Source organism: Bos mutus, chromosome 14, assembly GCF_027580195.1.
Source record: "Bos mutus isolate GX-2022 chromosome 14, NWIPB_WYAK_1.1, whole genome shotgun sequence".
Lineage (NCBI taxonomy): Eukaryota > Metazoa > Chordata > Mammalia > Artiodactyla > Bovidae > Bos > Bos mutus.
In genome coordinates, this window is record NC_091630.1 from 59,724,208 (window position 1) to 59,743,113 (window position 18,906).

The 18,906-nt window shown below is 40.4% G+C and overlaps 1 protein-coding gene across 3 annotated transcripts in view; it reads right to left on the minus strand.

Annotated features, from left to right (window-relative positions):
- Nucleotides 1-18,906, minus strand: part of RP1 (RP1 axonemal microtubule associated) — a 150,409-nt gene that overhangs the window by 38,876 nt on the left and 92,627 nt on the right. For all 3 annotated transcript variants that reach the window (XM_070382399.1, XM_070382397.1, XM_070382398.1), the window contains exons 8-13: nucleotides 18,496-18,574; nucleotides 14,894-14,969; nucleotides 14,240-14,316; nucleotides 14,111-14,142; nucleotides 13,818-13,947; nucleotides 2,618-2,721 (exon numbers count right to left, since the gene is read on the minus strand). In XM_070382399.1, the coding sequence (XP_070238500.1) occupies nucleotides 2,618-2,721; nucleotides 13,818-13,947; nucleotides 14,111-14,142; nucleotides 14,240-14,316; nucleotides 14,894-14,969; nucleotides 18,496-18,574 (498 nt within the window). The remainder of the gene's footprint in view (nucleotides 1-2,617; nucleotides 2,722-13,817; nucleotides 13,948-14,110; nucleotides 14,143-14,239; nucleotides 14,317-14,893; nucleotides 14,970-18,495; nucleotides 18,575-18,906) is intronic.

Below are 18,906 nucleotides of genomic sequence, written 5' to 3' on the forward strand. Positions count from 1 at the left end.
AGGGTAATTTAATGAGATGTTAATGTGCATTTTATCATTATTTTTCACTTCTTTTTTTGTGTCTTCCTAAATTAAAGACCACATAGGATCAAAAGATGAAATTAACAGATGTGTATTACTAGGTTTTGCTTGTGAAAAACTGAACAAATCAAGGAAGATAAACTATAGTGAGACATTTCTAGTTTAGGGCACTGTTTGAGGTCGGACCTCTCACTGTCTCAAGGAGGCATCTGGGCCTGAAAGTAAGGACTTACTGATGCCGCTGGAAAGGCTTGATCCGTGACACTAAAGCTGCCAACCTCAGTGAAGTTTCTTGTGTGAGGATGGCAGGTAAGCCACGGAGCCGTTCACAAAGAAACCACCTGATGTTTGATGAGAACTGGGCAGTGAGCAGTGTGGACTGAAGTTAAGAGAGTTGTCCCCAGCTTGAAATGTGTATACAACAAGGTGACCTTCATAATAACCAAGGTGGGATTTTTCTCCAACTTAGAGGGAGAGGGGTTTACAGAGAGACTTAATTTGATTTTAGAAAAATAAATAGAACATTTCTTGAACTCTTAATTTGAGTGATTCCATACCCTCAACATTCATATTTATTAAACTTCTACTGACTAGGACCTTTATGAAGCAGAATGCACTACAAAATACAGCATGAGGGACTTCCCTGGTGGTCCAGTGACTAAGACTCCAAGCTCACAACGCAGAGTGCCCCAGTTTGATCCCTGATCAGGAAACTAGATCCCATATGCCACCACTGAAATCCAGTGCAGCCAAAATATAAATAAAAATAAGCATAAAAAACAGCATGGGGTAACATGCCAAGTTCAAAAAAAAGACACCATAAAAGAAATGTGACTGATTCATGTCCGAATCTTTGCAGCCCCATGGACTCTAGCCTGCCCAACTCCTCTGTCCATGGGATTCTCCAGGCAAGAATACTGGAGTGGGTTACCAGTTCCTTCTCCAGGGGATCTTCCCGACTCAGAGATTGAACTGGGTCTTCCGTGCTGCAGGTAGATTATTTATCATCTGAGCCACCAGTGAAGCAAGTAAGTAAATTAATTAATAATTTGTTTTAAAAAAGCAATACAGCTTCCTCCTGACTATTTCCCCTCTGGGCACTTTTGTCCTGGAACCTAGCTCCCATGCTGTGAGAGTCAAGCAGCTACACTGAAGGAAGGGCCACACACAGCTGTTCCACTGAGAGCTGGCATCGACTATCAGACCTTCGACTCAACAAGCCCTTGGATGACTCCAGTCTCTAACATTTCAGCCACTTCACTTGATGCTGAGAGGAAGAGAGATGTGCTACCTTCTCTGGGTCCCGCCCAACTGCAGATTTGTAAACAAAATAAATATGGTCAATGTTGTCAAAAAAAAAAGGTGACTGATTAGTTCCTTAGCCTGAATTTCAGTCCTACAGATCATGTTTTTTCTTCAAAATTTATTGCTATCCTTAAGTTTTAAAACAAGATATAAGCAAAAAAAAAAAAGTCATTGCATAAAATTATGTAAGATTATATGAGAAAGCTGTAGAATGAGGGGTGGAGTCCCAGCGTCTGTGCTCCGTGCCTGCTTTCATACTGACCAGCTCTGAGACTTTGGACAACACAGTCTTCCCACTCGTCAGGCTCCTCTTCTGTCAGAAAGGGATGCTAATGTACTCTCTCATAGGACAATAAAAAGGCTAAATGTTATAACACACAGTTAGCACTTAAAACAGTGCATGTCATCCTATGCTTTCTCAGCTTCAAAACAAATAATCATACATGGATCTTAAAAAAAAGACATTTTTAGAAGTTTTATCCATTTTAAAATTTTTATTTTATTTTTAATTGTAGGATAATTACTTTACACTACTGTGATTGTTTCTTCTGTGTATCAACATGAATCAGCCATAGATATACCTACGTCCCTTCCCTCTTAAACCTTCCTCCCACCTCCTTTCCCATCCCACCCCTCTAGGTTGTCACAGAGCACCAGCTTTGGGTTCCTTTCAAACCTAAACTAAGTAATCTCATACACTCATTCACAAAGCACACTGTGCTGTGTTTAGCTGCTCAAGTCGTGTCCAATTCTTCGCGACCCTATGGACTGTAGCCCACCAGGCTCCTCTGTCCATGAGATTTCCCAGGCAAGACTACTGGAGTGGGTAGCCATTTCCTTCTCCAGGGGATCTTCCCAATCCAGGGATCAAACCTGGGTCTCCTGCATGGCAGGCAGATTCTTTACCAACTGAGCCACCAGGGAAGCCCAACTAAGTAATACAAGGCATAATTATGTGGAACTATTGGTTTTCCCCCAATAATGTGATCCCTGAAAGGGCCTTTGGGAGGTCAGATTTCCCATTTTGAGGCTAACTGAAAGTTTGAATGTTCTCAGAGACGTGTTCTACTTTTTCTTGTCTAAATTCTAACTGCTGAAACTTAAGGCCATTTACATATCAAAATCTCAAAAATCAGTGAGACAAAACAACATGAAAAAAGTGGAAGCAAAAGCCAAAGGAAAATACAAATTCATAATCTTATGAAAGTGTCTTGTGCAAGAATATATTATATATATATATATATGGATACAATACATTTGACATACGGTGAAAACAGAGATTACCACATACCATTCCAGTGACAGAGCCGTTGTCAAGAGCCAGAGAAAGGTGCCTCAATTCATGACTTTGGAAAATGCATACATTTCCTTTGTTGAAAATAACGTCAAAGAGACCTATAAAACATTTTAAGTATTAGCAAGTAATTCGTGCTTTTAAAGCTTTTTTTCTTATTCAATTATATATTGAAACCTCCTAAAAATACATTTTATGACATCTCTCAGTTAAATGTTTTTAATTAGTCAAAAGGTAGAAGAATGCTGGTAACCTTTAATAATCTACATGTTGCTTGGCATCTGGTGGCATTTCCAAGGAAAATATCTAATGCCTTCCCAAAATAAACAGTAAACTCCTGGGACAATCCAAAATAAAGCAAAAAAGCAAAAACCAAAAAACACTCAATGGAACTGTTGCCAGGAAGACAAATTATCCTAGTGTGAAAACCCATTTCCATTCTCAAGTCCCAGAGACTTGAGATAAAATGAACTGATGCATTCTAAAATTAAATACATACTATTAGGGCATTGGTGACTGGTTTGTATGATTATGATATAAAGGTTATGTCATCATATATTTGATAGCTTTTAGCTCTCCGTATACTTTTACATGCCATTTTATCTTGAAACAAAGCTTTTCTTAAGGTCATGAATTTTTTCACCACTCTTTGTACAGCTAAACACCAACACAGAGTGCCTAGACCACAGCAGGCCCTCAAGAAACATTCTTTAGATAAGACCCCTAATTAGATCCTCCAAAATAAATACAAATGCTGCATACCACTTACATATGAAATCTAAAAACCAAAACAAACTCATAGATACTGAGAACAAATGGGTGGCTATCGGAGGGAGGGGGTAGAGCGTGGGCAAAACAGGTGAGGGAATTAAGAGGTACAAACCTCCAGTCTTATGAAATTAAGTTACAAGGATGTAATGTAAAGCATAAGGAATATGGTCAATAGTTCAGTTCAGTTCAGCTCAGTTCAATTGCTCAGTCATGTCTGACTCTTTGCGACCCCATGAATTGCAGTGCGCCAGGCCTCCCCATCCATCACCAACTCCCAGAGTTCACTCAAACTCACATCCATCAGGTCAGTGATGCCATCCAGCCATCTCATCCTCTGTTGTCCCCTTCTCCTCCTGCCCCCAATCCCTCCCAGCATCAGAGTCTTTTCCAATCAGTCAACTCTTCGCATGAGGTGGCCAAAGTACTGGAGTTTCAGCTTTAGCATTATTCCCTCCAAAGAAATCCCAGGGCTGATATCCTTCAGAATGGACTGGTTGGATCTCCTTGCAGTCCAAGGGACTCTCAAGAGTCTTCTCCAACACCACGGTTCAAAAGCATCAATTCTTCAGCACTCAGCCTTCTTCACAGACCAACTCTCACATCCATACATGACCACTGGAAAAACCATAGCCTTGACTAGACGGACCTTTGTTGGCAAAGTAATGTCTCTGCTTTTGAATATGCTATCTAGGTTGGTCATAACTTTCCTTCCAAGGAGTAAACGTCTTTTAATTTCATGGCTGTAGTCACCATCTGTAGTGATTTTGGAGCCCAAAAAAATAAAGTCTGACACTGTTTCCATTGTTTCCCCATCTATTTCCCATAAAGTGATGGGACCAGATGCCATGATCTTAGTTTTCTGAATGTTGAACTTTAAGCAAACATTTTCACTCTCCTCTTTAACTCTCATCAAGAGGCTTTTTAGTTCCTCTACACTTTCTGCCATAAGGGTGGTATCATCTGCATATCTGAGGTTATTGATATTTCTCCCGGCAATCTTTTGATTCCAGCTTGTGCCTCTTCCAGCCCAGCGTTTCTCATGATGTACTCTGCATATAAGTTAAATAAGCAGGGTGACAATATACAGCCTTGATGTACTCCTTTTCCTATTTGGAACCAGTCTGTTGTTCCATGTCCAGTTCTAACTGTTGCTTCCTGACCTCATATAGGTTTCTCAAGAGGCAGGTCAGGTGGTCTGATATTCCCATCTCTTTCAGAATTTTCCACAGTTCCTTGTGATCCACATAGTCAAAGGCTTTGGCATAGTCAATAAAGCAGAAATAGATGTTTTTCTGGAACTCTCTTGCTTTTTTGATGATCCAGCAGATGTTGGCAATTTGGTCTCTGTTTCCTCTGCCTTTTCTAAAACCAGCTTGAACATCTGGAAGTTCACAGTTCACATATTGCTGAAGCCTGGCTTGGAGAAATTTGAGTATTACTTTACTAGCATGTGAGATGAGTGCAATTGTGCAGTAGTTTGAGCATTCTTTGGCATTGCCTTTCTTTGGGATTGGAATGAAAACTGACCTTTTCCAGTGCTGTGGCCACTGCTGTTTTCCAAATTTGCTGGTATATTGAGTGCAGCACTTTCACAGCATCATCTTTCAGGATTTGAAAGAGCTCAACTGAAATTCCATCACCCCAACTAGCTTTGTTCGTAGTGATGCTTTTTAAGGCCCACTTGACTTCACATTCCAGGATGTCTGGCTGTAGATGAGTGATCACACCATCATGATTATCTGGGTCGTGAAGATCTTTTTTGTACAGTTCTCCTGTGTATTCTTGCCACCTCTTCTTAATATCTTCTGCTTCTTTTAGGTCCGTACAATTTCTGTCCTTTATCGAGCCCATCTTTGCATGAAATATTCCTTTGGTATCTCTAATTTTCTTGAAGAGATCACTAGTCTTTCCCACTCTGTTGTTTTCCTCTATTTCCTTGCACTGATCACTGAGGAAGGGTTTCTTATGTCTCCTTGCTATTCTTTGGAACTCTGCATTCAGATGCTTATATCTTTCCTTTTCTCCTTTGCTTTTCGCTTCTCTTCTCTTCACAGCTATTTGTAAGGCCTCCTCAGACAGCCATTTTGCTTTTTTGCATTTCTTTTCCATGGGGAAGGTCTTGATCCCTGTCTCTTGTACAATGTCAAGAACCTGTGTCCATAGTTCATCAGGCAGTCTGTCTATCAAATCTAGTCCCTTAAATCTATTTCTCCCTTCCACTGTATAATCATAAGGGATTTGATTTAGGTCATACCTGATGGTCTAGTGGTTTTTCCTACTTTCTTCAATTTAAGTTTGAATTTGGCAATAAGGAGAACACTGTACTAATTTTGTGTGAGGACAGATGATCACTAAACTTATAATGGTGATGATTTCATAACATTTGCAATTGTCAAATCATTCCACAGTACACTTGAAACAACAAAACACTGTATGCCAACTATACTTCCATTAAAAAATAACAAAAGCAAATGTTCAAAACTTGTTAAAAAACAAAAAAGTTAGAAATCTCATTTATAGATTTAATGAGCTCTCCACCATGAGTAAGCAGTTCATACAATGGAAATGTTATTTAGTTTTAACAAATAAATTTTTTCAAGTTACATAACTCTTAAGTTCAACAAAGAAAAAACATATTGAATCCAATAGATGCCAAAGAGAAACATTTTAATGTTTCTAGCATTCATTTTTAAATCCTCTTAATAGGGTTCTTAGTAAAATTAGAAATGACTTTCCTTTCATGCTAAAGGAAGTTTTTACAAATCACACATAACTAGAGGGGGAACTCTTTCCCCCATGCCAACACCCACACTCTCTCCCACTGCAACCAGAGAACAGGCAACAGCCCTTCATCTGGCGACAAAGGAAGCAGGTGCTCCAGCTCTGGCCCTTTCTACTCCCAGAGGAGCTGCGTCACAGAAGGTGCTTCCTCTCAGGTTCTCTGTCACTGATGGGCACAGCCCCCATAGGGGAGACAGTGGGTGCCCCGAATCTCACTTCCTTCTAGGAGGAGTTAGTGAGCTCTGTGAGCGCCTACATAGAGCCAGTACCCCAACTTGGTTTCATCAGTATTAAAGCTGAGGTTCGGACTTCCATTTGTCTGTGTTCTGTTTCTTATTTCTTAATTGATTTTGTACACAGGAGTGGAAGAAAATGGTATTATTTATCGATGCCTTTTCAAACACCCAACTCTTAAAAGACAATAAAAACATCCCATTAAAATTAATTACAGAATGAGAATGCCAATATTACCAACACTATTCACTTTCTTAAGGATGTTCTTGCCAATGGAACAGTGCTTGAAACCAAATCAATACATATAACTATTGGAAGGTAGTAGATAAATTTATCATATTTGTAAAACCTAAAAACTCTTTAATTAGAGTGGAGTAAAGTGGTATGATTCAAGATAAGTATGTATCTGGACCTGACATACCATAGGCACTTAACAAATACTGAACAAATGAAACATAAAAACTACAGATTTCTACATATTTGTATATGTTAATATGTTAGCTTTATAATGGGGAGGGGTTTATTTACAATGTTAACCACAGCCTTGGAACAACACTAACAAGATATTATAGTGCCTGTGTGAAGAGAGGAAATATATACACGGTGGAGGTTTAGTTGCTAAGTTGTGTCTGACTCTTAAGACCCCATGGACTATAGCCCGCAAGGCTCCTCTGTCCAAGGGATTTCCCAGGCAAGAATATTGGAGTGGGTAGCCATTTCCTTCTCTCGGGATACGTGTACATATATACACACACATGCACAGGAATACACACACACACACACAGTCTTAAATTAATAGAGGGAAAACTAAAGAATAAAACTGAATACTGTGAAAACCTCAATTTCTTCCAAGTTAATATTTAGATTTAGTGTAATTGTAGCAAAATTTCCCTCAGAATTTCTTGGGAATGATGAAATAATTTAAAGTCAATATGTAAAAAAAAAAAAAAAAAAAACCATAAGCATTAACTCTCTGATCAGTGCTTTGTGCTGTAGTTTGTGTGTTGGAATCTCAAGTCCCTGTCTAACATTTCAAAGTGCTTCTCACCTCAGCTCAGGTGCAAGGCTAGAAATCCCCTGCAAAATCTGGGCCAGGCCTCCTTCTGTCTCTCTGTTTCCCTGTCTCTCCCACCTCTGTCTACGCGGTGAGGCTGGAGGTGACTTGCTGCTCACGTGAGTCTAGTGGAGTCAGTGCTGGAGGTCCCCATGGTTGGTCATGGCCCATTTCTCCAACCCATAAGCCAAGGGTCCCATGGTGACCTGTATGTCACACTGGGTTTGCATCCTTCTAATACCCTCAACTGGAGAAGGCAATGGCACCCCACTCCAGAACTCTTGCCTGGAAAATCCCATGGACAGAGGAGCCTGGTGGGCTGCAGTCCATGGGGTCTCGAAGAGTCAGACACAACTGAGTGACTTCACTTTCACTTTTCACTTTCATGCATTGGAGAAGGAAATGGCAACCCACTCCAGTGTTCTTGCCTGGAAAATCCCAGAGACAGGGGAGCCTGGTGGGCTTCCATCTATGGGGTCGCACAGAGTCGGACACAACTGAAGTGACTTAGCAGCAGCAGCAACACCCTCAACCACCTCCTGGAGCTGGGGAGCCCTAGCAAGACAAGGCCCTCTTGCACTGGATGCTGTTAGGGGGGCTGGATGGCACCTGCTCACATGTTCTATCTGTGCTTGTTCTAAACTTGCCAGAAACCCAGGAGTCCAGGCCTCACATTCAACAGACCTGAGAGGCCCACGTCAACCTCTGACCACCTCTACCCTGCTGTGCCCTCCTAGATTCTCTCCCGATGATCTAAGGTCCACTCTCCTCTTGCCTTCCAAATCACAGCTGGTCTCAAAGAAGACACCAGTGAAACCCACGGGCACACAGTCCCTGAGCAGCAGTGACGTCAGCTGGTCAGACTTTCATAAACTCAGTCAGGAAAGACACAGCATGCCTTCTAGAGTAACAGTTTATTAGACCTGGCACAGGAGGCATCAGGAGCTGCAGATTCCTACAGATCCCCATCCTGTGATTCCCCTGGGATTAATGCAGAGCAGGACCAGGTGAATGGGGCATGGAGGGACTCTGGTTACAGCTGAGGACCCTGAGCTTTAGAAATACCCAGCCTTATTCAGTTCAGTTCAGTCACTCAGGCATGTCTGACTCTTTGCTACCCCATGGACCATAGCATGCCAGGCTTCCCTGTACATCACCAACTCCCAGAGCCTGCTCAAGCTCATGTCCATCAAGCTGGCGATGCCATCCAACCATCCCATCCTCTGTCATCCCCTTCTCTTCCTGCCTTCAATCTTTCCCAGCATCAGGGTCTTTTCAAATGAGTCAGTTTTTCGATCAGGTGGCCAAAGTATGGGAGTTTCAGCTTCAGCATCAGTCCTTCCAATGAATATTCAGGACTGATTTCCTATGGGATGGACTGGTTTGATCTCCTTGCTGTCCAAGGAACTCTCAAGAGTCTTCTCCAACACCACAGTTCAAAAGCATCAATTCTTCTTCACCATTCAGCCTTCTTTATAGTCCAACTCTCACATCCATACAAGACTACTGGAAAAACCATAGCTTTAACTAGATGGACATTTGTTGGCAAAATGATGTCTCTGCAATGCTATCTAGGTTTCTCATAGCCTTTCTTCCAAGCCTTTTAATTTCATGGCTGCAGTCACCATCTGCAGTGATTTGGGAGCCCAAGAAAATAAAGTCTGTAACTGTTTCCACTGTTTCCCCATCTATTCGCCATTAAGTGATGGGACTTGATGCCATGATCTTCGTTTTTTGAATGCTGAGTTTTAAGCCAGCTTTTTCACTCTCCTCTTTAACTTTCATCAAGAGGTTCTTTAGTTCCCCTTCACTTTCTACCATAAGGGTGGTGTCCTCTGCATATCTGAGGTTATTGATATTTCTCCCTGCAGTCTTGATTCCAGCTTGTGCTTCATCCATCCCAGCATTTCACATGATGTATTCTGCATATAAGTTAAACAAGCAGCAGGATGACAATATACAGCCTTGATGTGTTCCTTTCCCAGTTTGGAGCCAGTCTGTTGGTCCATGTCCGTTTTGAACTGTTGCTTCTTGACCTGCATACAGATTTCTCAGGAGGCAGGTAAGGTCGTCAGTTCAGTTCAGTTCAGTTACTCAGTCGTGTCCGACTCTTTGCGACTCCATGGACTGTAGCACACCAGGCTCCCCTATCCATCACCAACTCCTGGAGCTTGCTCAAACTCACTTCCATCAAGTCTGTGATGCCATCCAACCATCTCATCCTCTTTCATCTCCTCTTCCTCCTGCCTTAAATCTTTCCCAGCATCAGGGTCTTTTCTAGTGATGAGTCAGTTCTTCGAATCAGGTGGCCAAAGTTTTGGAGCTTCAGCTTCAGCATCAGTCCTTTCAATGAATATTCAGGACGGATTTCCTTTAGGATGGACTGGTTTGATCTCCTTGCTGTCCAAGGGACTCTCAAGAGTCTTCTGCAACACCACAGTTCAAAAGCATCAATTCTTTGTCGCTCAGCTTTCTTTGGAGAAGGCAATGGCAACCCACTCCAGTACTCTTGCCTGGAAAATCCCATGGATGGAGGAGCCTGGTGGGCTGCAGTCCATGGGGTCTCGAAGAGTCAGACATGACTGAGCAACTTCACTTTCACTTTTCACTTTCACGCACTGGAGAAGGAAATGGCAACCCACTCCAGTGTTCTTCCCTGGAGAATCCCAGGGACAGAGGAGCCTGGTAGGCTGCTGTCTATGGGGTTGCACAGAGTCAGACACGACTGAAGCAACTTAGCAGCAGCAGCAGCTTTCTTTATGGTGGTTTGGTATTCCCATCTCTTTAAGAATTTTTCACAGTTTGTTGTGATCCACACAGTCAAAGGCTTTAGCGTCAATAAAGCAGAAGTAGATGCTTTTCTGGAACTCTCTTGCTTTTTCTATGATCCAGTGGATGTTGGCAATTTGATCTCAGGTTCCTCTGCCTTTTCTACATCCAGTTTGAACAACTGAACATTCTCGGTTCACGTACTGTTGAAGCCTCGCTTAGAGAATTTTGAGCAATCTCATTATGGAGGAAGAAATGGCAACCCATCCCATTATTCTTTCCTGAGAAAATCCACAGACAGAGGAGCCTGGTGGGCTACAGTCCATGAGGTCACACAGAGTCAGACTTGGCTACTAAGTACCTACTTAGCAACAGCAGGTACAACTATTCACATAGGTCCATAGAGACACTGCAGAGAACAATAAAGACACATTAGAAACTTCCAGTGTGGTAATACATTGTATATTTAAAATTACATGCTTAAAATAAATAAATTTAAAAATAAATAAATAAAATTACATGCTTAATCCTTTTAGGAATATCAGTTGAATGAGTATGAATTTAGGTTATGTTTTTTTCCTTGAAAAATACACCTATATAATGAGAGAACTATGTGAGTCTGTATTTTATGGTAAATCTTTTGAAATTTCAGGGGATGGGAAGTTCATGAACTGGCCCTGATATAAGGTAGCCATCAGTGGTTTAGAACTAAACATTTATTTGTATTGTCATCCGGGCCTTCCTTTCAGCTCTGAGATCCCACACTAGCGACAGGAAGACATGTTTTTGATGGTCATTGTCAGAGCAGGCATAGTATTATTTTTTTTAATTCTTAAGAGCTTATGATCATAAAAATGAAGCCCCCCTGTGGTATTTCAATGATCTTCTCATGCTGTGTATCTCCTCTTCAGTCTAGTGTTGCCAAGAAATGGTTCAGCAGCTCTCAGAGAAATGAGCACTCTAACTCTGGGCATGGAAATAGCTAAATTCACAACCAGCTTGATAACTAAATAGAAGGCCTGGCGCATGATAATACATTTTGTGTGTGTGGAGTGAACATCAAAGCCAACATATCTGAGACATATTCTTAAAATATTTTCTTGAAAAGATGTTCATGGGTCAGCATTGTTCATCACAACCATTTCCAGGCAAGCGAAAACTGATTCATGAATGTGAATTTACAGGACAAGGCATATAACATCAGGAAATAATGCTGCAGTAATTATCATACATAAAACACCTCCTGTTGCAAAAATGTCAGTTACGCCAAGGAAAATGACTCATACCATCCTGCACCTGCCTTTCTTAGGACTGCTCATTCTACTCTATTTATTGCAGGACTAGAGTATTTAGATGCTGGGAACATTTAAGGGTAAAATTTCTCTGTTTTCATCATCTACCGGTTAGTTAGTTCTACACACACATTCACATGCCTGCCGTCTGTGCAGCTGCAGGACACCAGTTCTTTACTGGGGATCCTCTCTGCACAACTCTCTGGGTTCATCCATATCATGAGGCCTGGCTTCCAAGACAGATTAATCCAAGAAGTGGAGGCAGAAGACGAGGACTTTAGGAGTTACTGTGTGCTCGCTCTAGTCAAAATACGGAGACAGGGCTGACCCAGAGAGGGATGAGGCAGACGCTCCACTTCTTGATGTGGGAGTGTTGTGTTCCCTCTATAAACCAGCTTGTGGGGGTTGGGTGTTAGAAGACAAGTATCCCTACATGTGTCATTTTCCTGCATGGACCAGTCCCTCTGAATAAAGGGATTTACAAATGTATGTGTGAGTGTGTGCTCAGTCGTGTCTGTTTCTGTGATTCAGGACTGTAGCCTGCCAGTCTCCCTCTGCCCATGGGATTCTGCAAGCAAGAACACTGGAGTGGATTGCCATTTCCTTTTACAAAGCATACAGGGAAATGTTCCAGCATAGTAACACTTTGATATCACTATTTCTCTCCCTCTCTTTCAGCATCCCAGGGGAGTAAAGAAAAAAACTTTCCTCCCCTTCCCTGGAGAATATTTGCTTACATTCTCGTCTTTTCTTTTTCTGTCTCTGTCTCTCACACTGTTTCTCCTTCTCTGGAAGGAAAACTGGGCAACCCTGAAAAAGATCGGAATTTCTTACCTTGGGTATTTCTCTGCTTTAACGTACCCACCCGTGTATGTAAGTAACATCAGACCTTCACTTGATGATACTGAGGGGTGGGGACTTGAGGACCCAATGTAAGATGCTGCTCTACCTGCTGCATTTGTTCCGAGAAATAATGGTCTTGGTTTTTGACTCAGTGCTCTTGTGTTTTTTGCAAGTAAAGTTAAACTTAGATCCTTTACGGTTTCTGATTTCAAAGTGGGAGACATTTTTACATTTGGAAATACAAGCCACTCTCTTCAGTAAGGGAAAAGAGTGTCAGCACTGGCAGCAGGGTCCTTGGGGAGCATGACATGAAGGACTGTTCTGAGGGATCTAAGTAGATAAGTGATCCCAAATGGGAACCAACAGGCAAGAAAAATATCTGAGAAATAGACTAGTTTTGAAAAGAGAGGCTACTAAGATGCATTCTCAGATTCTCACACATTTTCATAGAAGGGGAAGTTGGATTATTCCCTGGGGTCTCTAATAGGAGGTGGAAGTTACCTTCTTAGGAGATGCTGGAGGTTAATATCTCCTGAGCATCCTCAAGGTTATTTGAAGGCACAGTTTCTAACAAGGTTCAGCAAAGTTACATCCACAGATGAAGAAGGTGGATTTTGCTTAAATAGCGATGGTCTAAATTTCAAGGCGACAGAGGATGAGATGGCTGGATCGCATCACTGCCTCAATGAACATAAGCAAACTCCAGGAGATAGTGAAGGACAGGAAAACTTGGTCTGCTGCAGACCATGGAGTCACAAATAGTCAGACATGACTTCCTGACTCAACAACAACAAAATTTCAAGAGGAGCTGGAGGTTTGGGTTCATGGTCCAGTCTACCATTATTGGATTACTCCTTCTTCATGAATGTTTGTGGCTGTGGCTTCGTGATGTGCTGACATTAAACAACCAATCCAATTTCCCTTTGCTTAGTTCTTCCTCTGTACTATCATTCTGACACGACAAACAAGCATTATTAGAATTGTTGTGTGTGTTTGTCTTCTGTATCAGATGATGAATCTCTGGAGTTCAGGAAAATGTCTCGGTTACTTTTGTGGCCCTCACATTATTTAACATAGTGCTCTGAAGTAACAGGCTCTCAGTGTTTAGCAGAACTTACTTAACTGCTTAAATGGCCGTACCGTTTCAAGAACTACAAATGCTACTTTTTATAAACACTTTATGTTAATTGCCTACGTATTATTCTTCAAGTAAGAATTACCAAATATGTGTTTTCATGGTGTACTGTCTGCATAATTGCATCGTCTGCCAAGATTTAGAGCCTCTCGTCTATTGACCATTTGTGTTAATGTAGGTAGTAAATTATTTAAATGGTTTAATACTGGTAAAAATCATCTGAAAAGTAAGAAGCACAACTTAAACTGGGTCTAGAAACTTGCTTTCCTCCAGCTCCCAAAACTGCCATGGCATCACACACTAGGCCCATGACTTTACCGTATTTGTCTGTCTTCTCTCCAACCGCGTCCACTGTGCTGTCTGGATGCAGACGGACAAACCCTCCAGTAAGCCTGTTGTAGAACTGAAGAGTATTTCCTTTCCTAAATTTCCAGCTTTCTGCAGCCCACTAAGTAGAAAAATGAAACAAACAACACCAATATGAGAAGACAGACAGAAGAAGTTACTAGGAAACACCGCTTACTAAACATTATATACTGACTTAACACATCAAATAGCTATTTGAACACTGTTTTGTACCAAGTAATTTAGGGCCAAAAGTAAAATCTTACTGTTTCTTTTCTAATAACTTCCAGCTTTTGCCCTGAGGATGTAAAGGAGGGAAAGGACCATTAATTTCAGCAGAGTCAAGCTTTCTTTCCTCAATCATTATAAAACAGAGCTTTCCGAGAAACACTCACTTGCAGAGAGGATACTGTTATTCCTGGCATACAGTTCTCTGACGATTTTACCATCATCTTCACCTTGATCCAGCCATCTATACAAAGAAAAGTGAATCAAGTATATCCTGAATTTATATTTACACTAACCACTAGTAATTATCTAGCCAGGTCAGAAATAACAGCTAGTGGGCACGCTAAGTTGCTTCAGTCATATCCAACTCTTTGCAACCCCGTGGACTGTAGCCCACCAGGTTCCTCTGTCCATAGGATTTCCCAAGCAAGAATATTAGAGTGAGTTGCCATTTCCTTCTCCAGGGGATCTTCCCTACCAGGAATTGAACTCGGGTATCTTACATCTCCTGCACTGGTAAGCAGATTTTTTACCACTGTGTCATCTGGGAAGCCCTCATTCTCCTTATTGATGTATAAAGAGAAATCATATTTTTAAATCTGAACAAAGACCTAAATCTGTATCATCAGGAATGATGATAAACACAATGGATATCTTTGCAAGTAGAAGAAACAGCCCCTAAAATTAATGTTCAAAAATGTTACCCAACAAAGCTTCAGTGACCAGGAGTGATTGAATAAACTCTCCATTTGCCCAAAATATATGAGCCTGGCATGACTAATATGAAATCAGTTTGTTCAAGGTAAAGCATGCCTACCAACCTGTGGCAGAAAAAGGTGTATTCACGGTTCGTTGTGGGATCCTTGATCACAACATCATCAAGAAACCAACCATTTCCTAAACACAAATTAAAGAAAGAAAACTGTGGTGTGTATAGGTTACAGACTGGCTATTACTTGAGGTTTTGAGAAAGAAGCTCTAGCTTTTGAGAAGTAAAGCCCTCGTGCACCTATAAGGTTTAATACTTCAGATAACACAACATACTTGGGACATGGACTCTGAGACATTTAAAAATATTTATTCTACCTGCATAGCCTACTTCAAGGCTCACCAGGCTCCTCTGTCCATGGAATTCTCCAGGCAAGAAAGAATACTGGAGTGGGTTTTCATTCCCTTCTCCAGGGAATATTCCCAACCCAGGGATCAAACCTGCATCTCCTGCACTCACAGGCAGATTCTTAACCACCTGAGCCACCAGGGAAGCTCTTTTGTTTTCATGTTTATTTATTTAATTACAGCATGTGGGATCTAGCTCCCTGACCAGGGATCAAACCTGGGCCCCTTGCATTGGGAGCACAGAGTCGTAGCCACTGGACCGCCAGGGAAGTCACAAAGATTTGTATGTTATGACATCTACTTCAGTGTGACTTTCCAAATGGTTGAAAACAGAACAACTCTGCAATTGCTCTTGATTTCATAAACTGCATTTATAACCCTGAACCTAACATCTTTCAAAGAATATATATCTGATGAGTTAGCAATACTGTCAATTTCTAAAATGCATACACATTAAAAGCTACTAAAGTCCAAATTTAAACTTTAATGTATATATTAAATACATATTCATTCAGAAAGTCTGTCCAAGCACACCGCATGAACTAGTTTAATGAAGATAACGGCCTCTTCTTAAATGTGTAGTTTTATACTAACTTGCAAACTCAAGTTGGTTAAAATACAATTTAATTTTATTTATAGATAAAATGGACTATTTTAACTAGCCATCATGGTTTTATTTATACAAAGGGCCAGCTCAACATGTATCCTCCTTTAATTAAAACTGCTTGACTTACCGAGGTAATACTCATCAGCTGTAGACTCTAACACAGCACATGGTCACAGACTGGTCTTTGTTTAGTCTCGGACTTTGTCCCTCACCACGTTCCCATCCCTGAGCCGAGCCACACTGCTCATCGTTCCCTGTACGACCCTGTCTTTAGTGTTTTCTCTCCTGAGCTGATCTTGATCAACACCAGTAGATATGTCCAGGCACTGCACCCCCACCTCTTTCCAGTTCTCCACCGTTTTCTCACTTATGATGCTCCACTGGGTTGTGGAGTAACCAACAGTCTTTCTGTAAAGAAACCACTGCAGCAGTTTTTCTCCATCATAGTCTGAGATCTTATCTTATATAAAAATAAATCTTGCCACAGATTGTTTTTGCCCAAAAAAATGGACAGACCTGGGCGCAATTTGGTTAAACAAAATTCTTAACACGTATTAACAGCCAAGGCACCACAAACACAGGCAGCTGGGGCCTAAAGGAAATATGTAAATGCATGCACACACAGCCTTCACCTCTCTCACCAAAACACAGAACAAATCAAAACAAGAACACAGTGCCAGCTGAGATCGTTGGTAAATAAATCGTTAAGGAACAAATAGGTTCACTTAATCCTCAGGACAGATAGAACCTGTAAATCAAACTGTCCTGGCTAGAGTTTCCTATTACTTCTCAATACGGCTTTCAGACCAGGCCAGTTTAATAATTCAGAGGGACATGTATTTCTCATTGTTGATGTTAATTATTATATATTTTATATATTTTTGCTGCTACTCTGAAGAGCTTTTATATCTCATATTTTCAATAGAAAAAAACAGCCTCAGGTTATTGTATATTGATTTAAATTCTAATCACTTTATATATTCTCTTCTTTCATCCATTTTTCAGTTGATCCTCCTTGCATTTTAATAGACATTTAAATCACCTGTAGACAATAAATTTACCTTCTACTTTCCAAAGAATGACTATTCTCATAAGAAGAAAAATCCTTATCATATTCCTAACTTTCATGGATTTCATTGTTTATTAAGCGGTCATCTTGAGTTAAATAATTTTAAAATATTTTTTCTGTTCCAAATTTTGAAAGAATTTTTAATAATAATATTAGTTAACTGCTGAAAGATAATTTTTTTGCTTCAACTTTCTGAGGTGATGTATTTTATTAATAGATTTCCTATTACTGAACGATCCTTCAGTTTCCCAGCATGAGCCGTACTTAGTTGTCATAAATTATCCCTTATTGTATTTCTCGATTCTTTTTGTACACATTTACCTTCAAATAATTGCACACACATGCATCTGTGTTGCTGACCTACAAAAGTTCTTCTGGAGAATGCAGGCTCCATGGGATACTCACATTGTGCCAGCAACCATGAAAATCCTCAGAAGTAATACAAATCCCATTTTATTTGGGTATTTGGAGTAGGACAAAATGGGAAATTTAACTGTCAAATTAAAATATTGTCTTTTTCTGCTTGGGCTGCTGTAAGGAAATACCACAGTTGGGGAAGCTTTTAAACAACAGAAGAATATTTTCATATTTACCATAGAAAATACTCAGCACAGCACTTTGTATATAGCAGGTCTACCACATATATTTCCCGAATTGAATTTGCTGTGTATGTTACTTGGACATATTAACATGTCCTTTCAGAGTCCTACAGAGCATTCACCATCTGACAAGCCTGCTGAGTAGTCATCTGACTCCCTGCAGAAATGGAATATTACCTGACTTAGTACTGACCATAGATCAGAGCCCAGACTCTGTAAAATCAGTTGTCAACTGGCAGAAAAACAAGATGCAATAGCCTTGGATCTGATAAAAATATAAGTGAATTTTGTCCAAGAGGGAAGATAATCTCAAAGGTATGTTTTTATTATCTTAGGACATTAGCCATACTTTTAATTTGTTAGTCAAATCTATCATTCTTTCTGTTTTTACTGATCACAAATGTATATTTTTTTATTTTTGTGTAACTTCTTTTGAACTAGCTTTGTCACTTGGCTGGGTCCCTCATTAATTATTTAAACACATATCCACTACATATTGATATGAGAACTCTGTTCTTAACGTTTTGAAAGTTGACATTTTTAAGTAAAAGAGTTTATCATCTTCTTTGATGCTTTGGGATTTTTTTATCCTTTTTGTGGTATGTGCACTTTACTCGTGTCTTTTGTTAAAGGATTTTATCTTATGGACACCTTATGCAGTAGCAGAAAATGAAGATGTGGGTCAAGTCACAAAAGTGATGGGAAACCTGGGGAAGAAGTGAGAACAAAAATGGCAGCAGAGAACACAGCTGAGACAGGACACAACAGGAAACACAGCAAGGCTGCCAGGACAGCTTCCTTAAGGTACTGCTGTTGGCATGATCGTTAGCACTTCATAGACAGTCCCTGTCACTGGACGCAGACATGGTATCCAACAGGAGCATGCCTGGAACACTGCCACTCGCCTCAGAGAATCAATACTTAGAAACCACGTCATTATGAGTTTTCCACAGTTTTTTCTAGATTTGTATGAGGCGTCACAAGAACAGAGCAGAACTGCGCTTTGAATATCTACCTGTGGAAGACTCTTACCTGGTCCAAGCCCATCGTGGGCTATGACAATCTTGTACAAATTCCCCAGGTGCACAGCTTCCAGGAGGAAGCTGTCAACCTGTAACAAACCAAAAAAGTACAGTTAGATCTAGACCATAAGCTGATTTCTAATAAGAGTACAAATTAAGATGCAGCAAAAATTCACTGTGAAAGAATTAGGTTCATTCAATAAATACACACCTCTACATTAAGAAAGTAAAGGTATGCACACATTACTATTAATATATTTAAAATATATAACCAATGAGGAGCTACTATTTTAAAAAGTGATGCTGTATTTTACCACTGTCTTACTATTTAGAGATAAACATTTAGTTGTTTTCCTAAGAAAGATAAGCATTGAATACATTATTTTCAGCCTTCATTGATTATTAAAAAGTGTTTATTCCT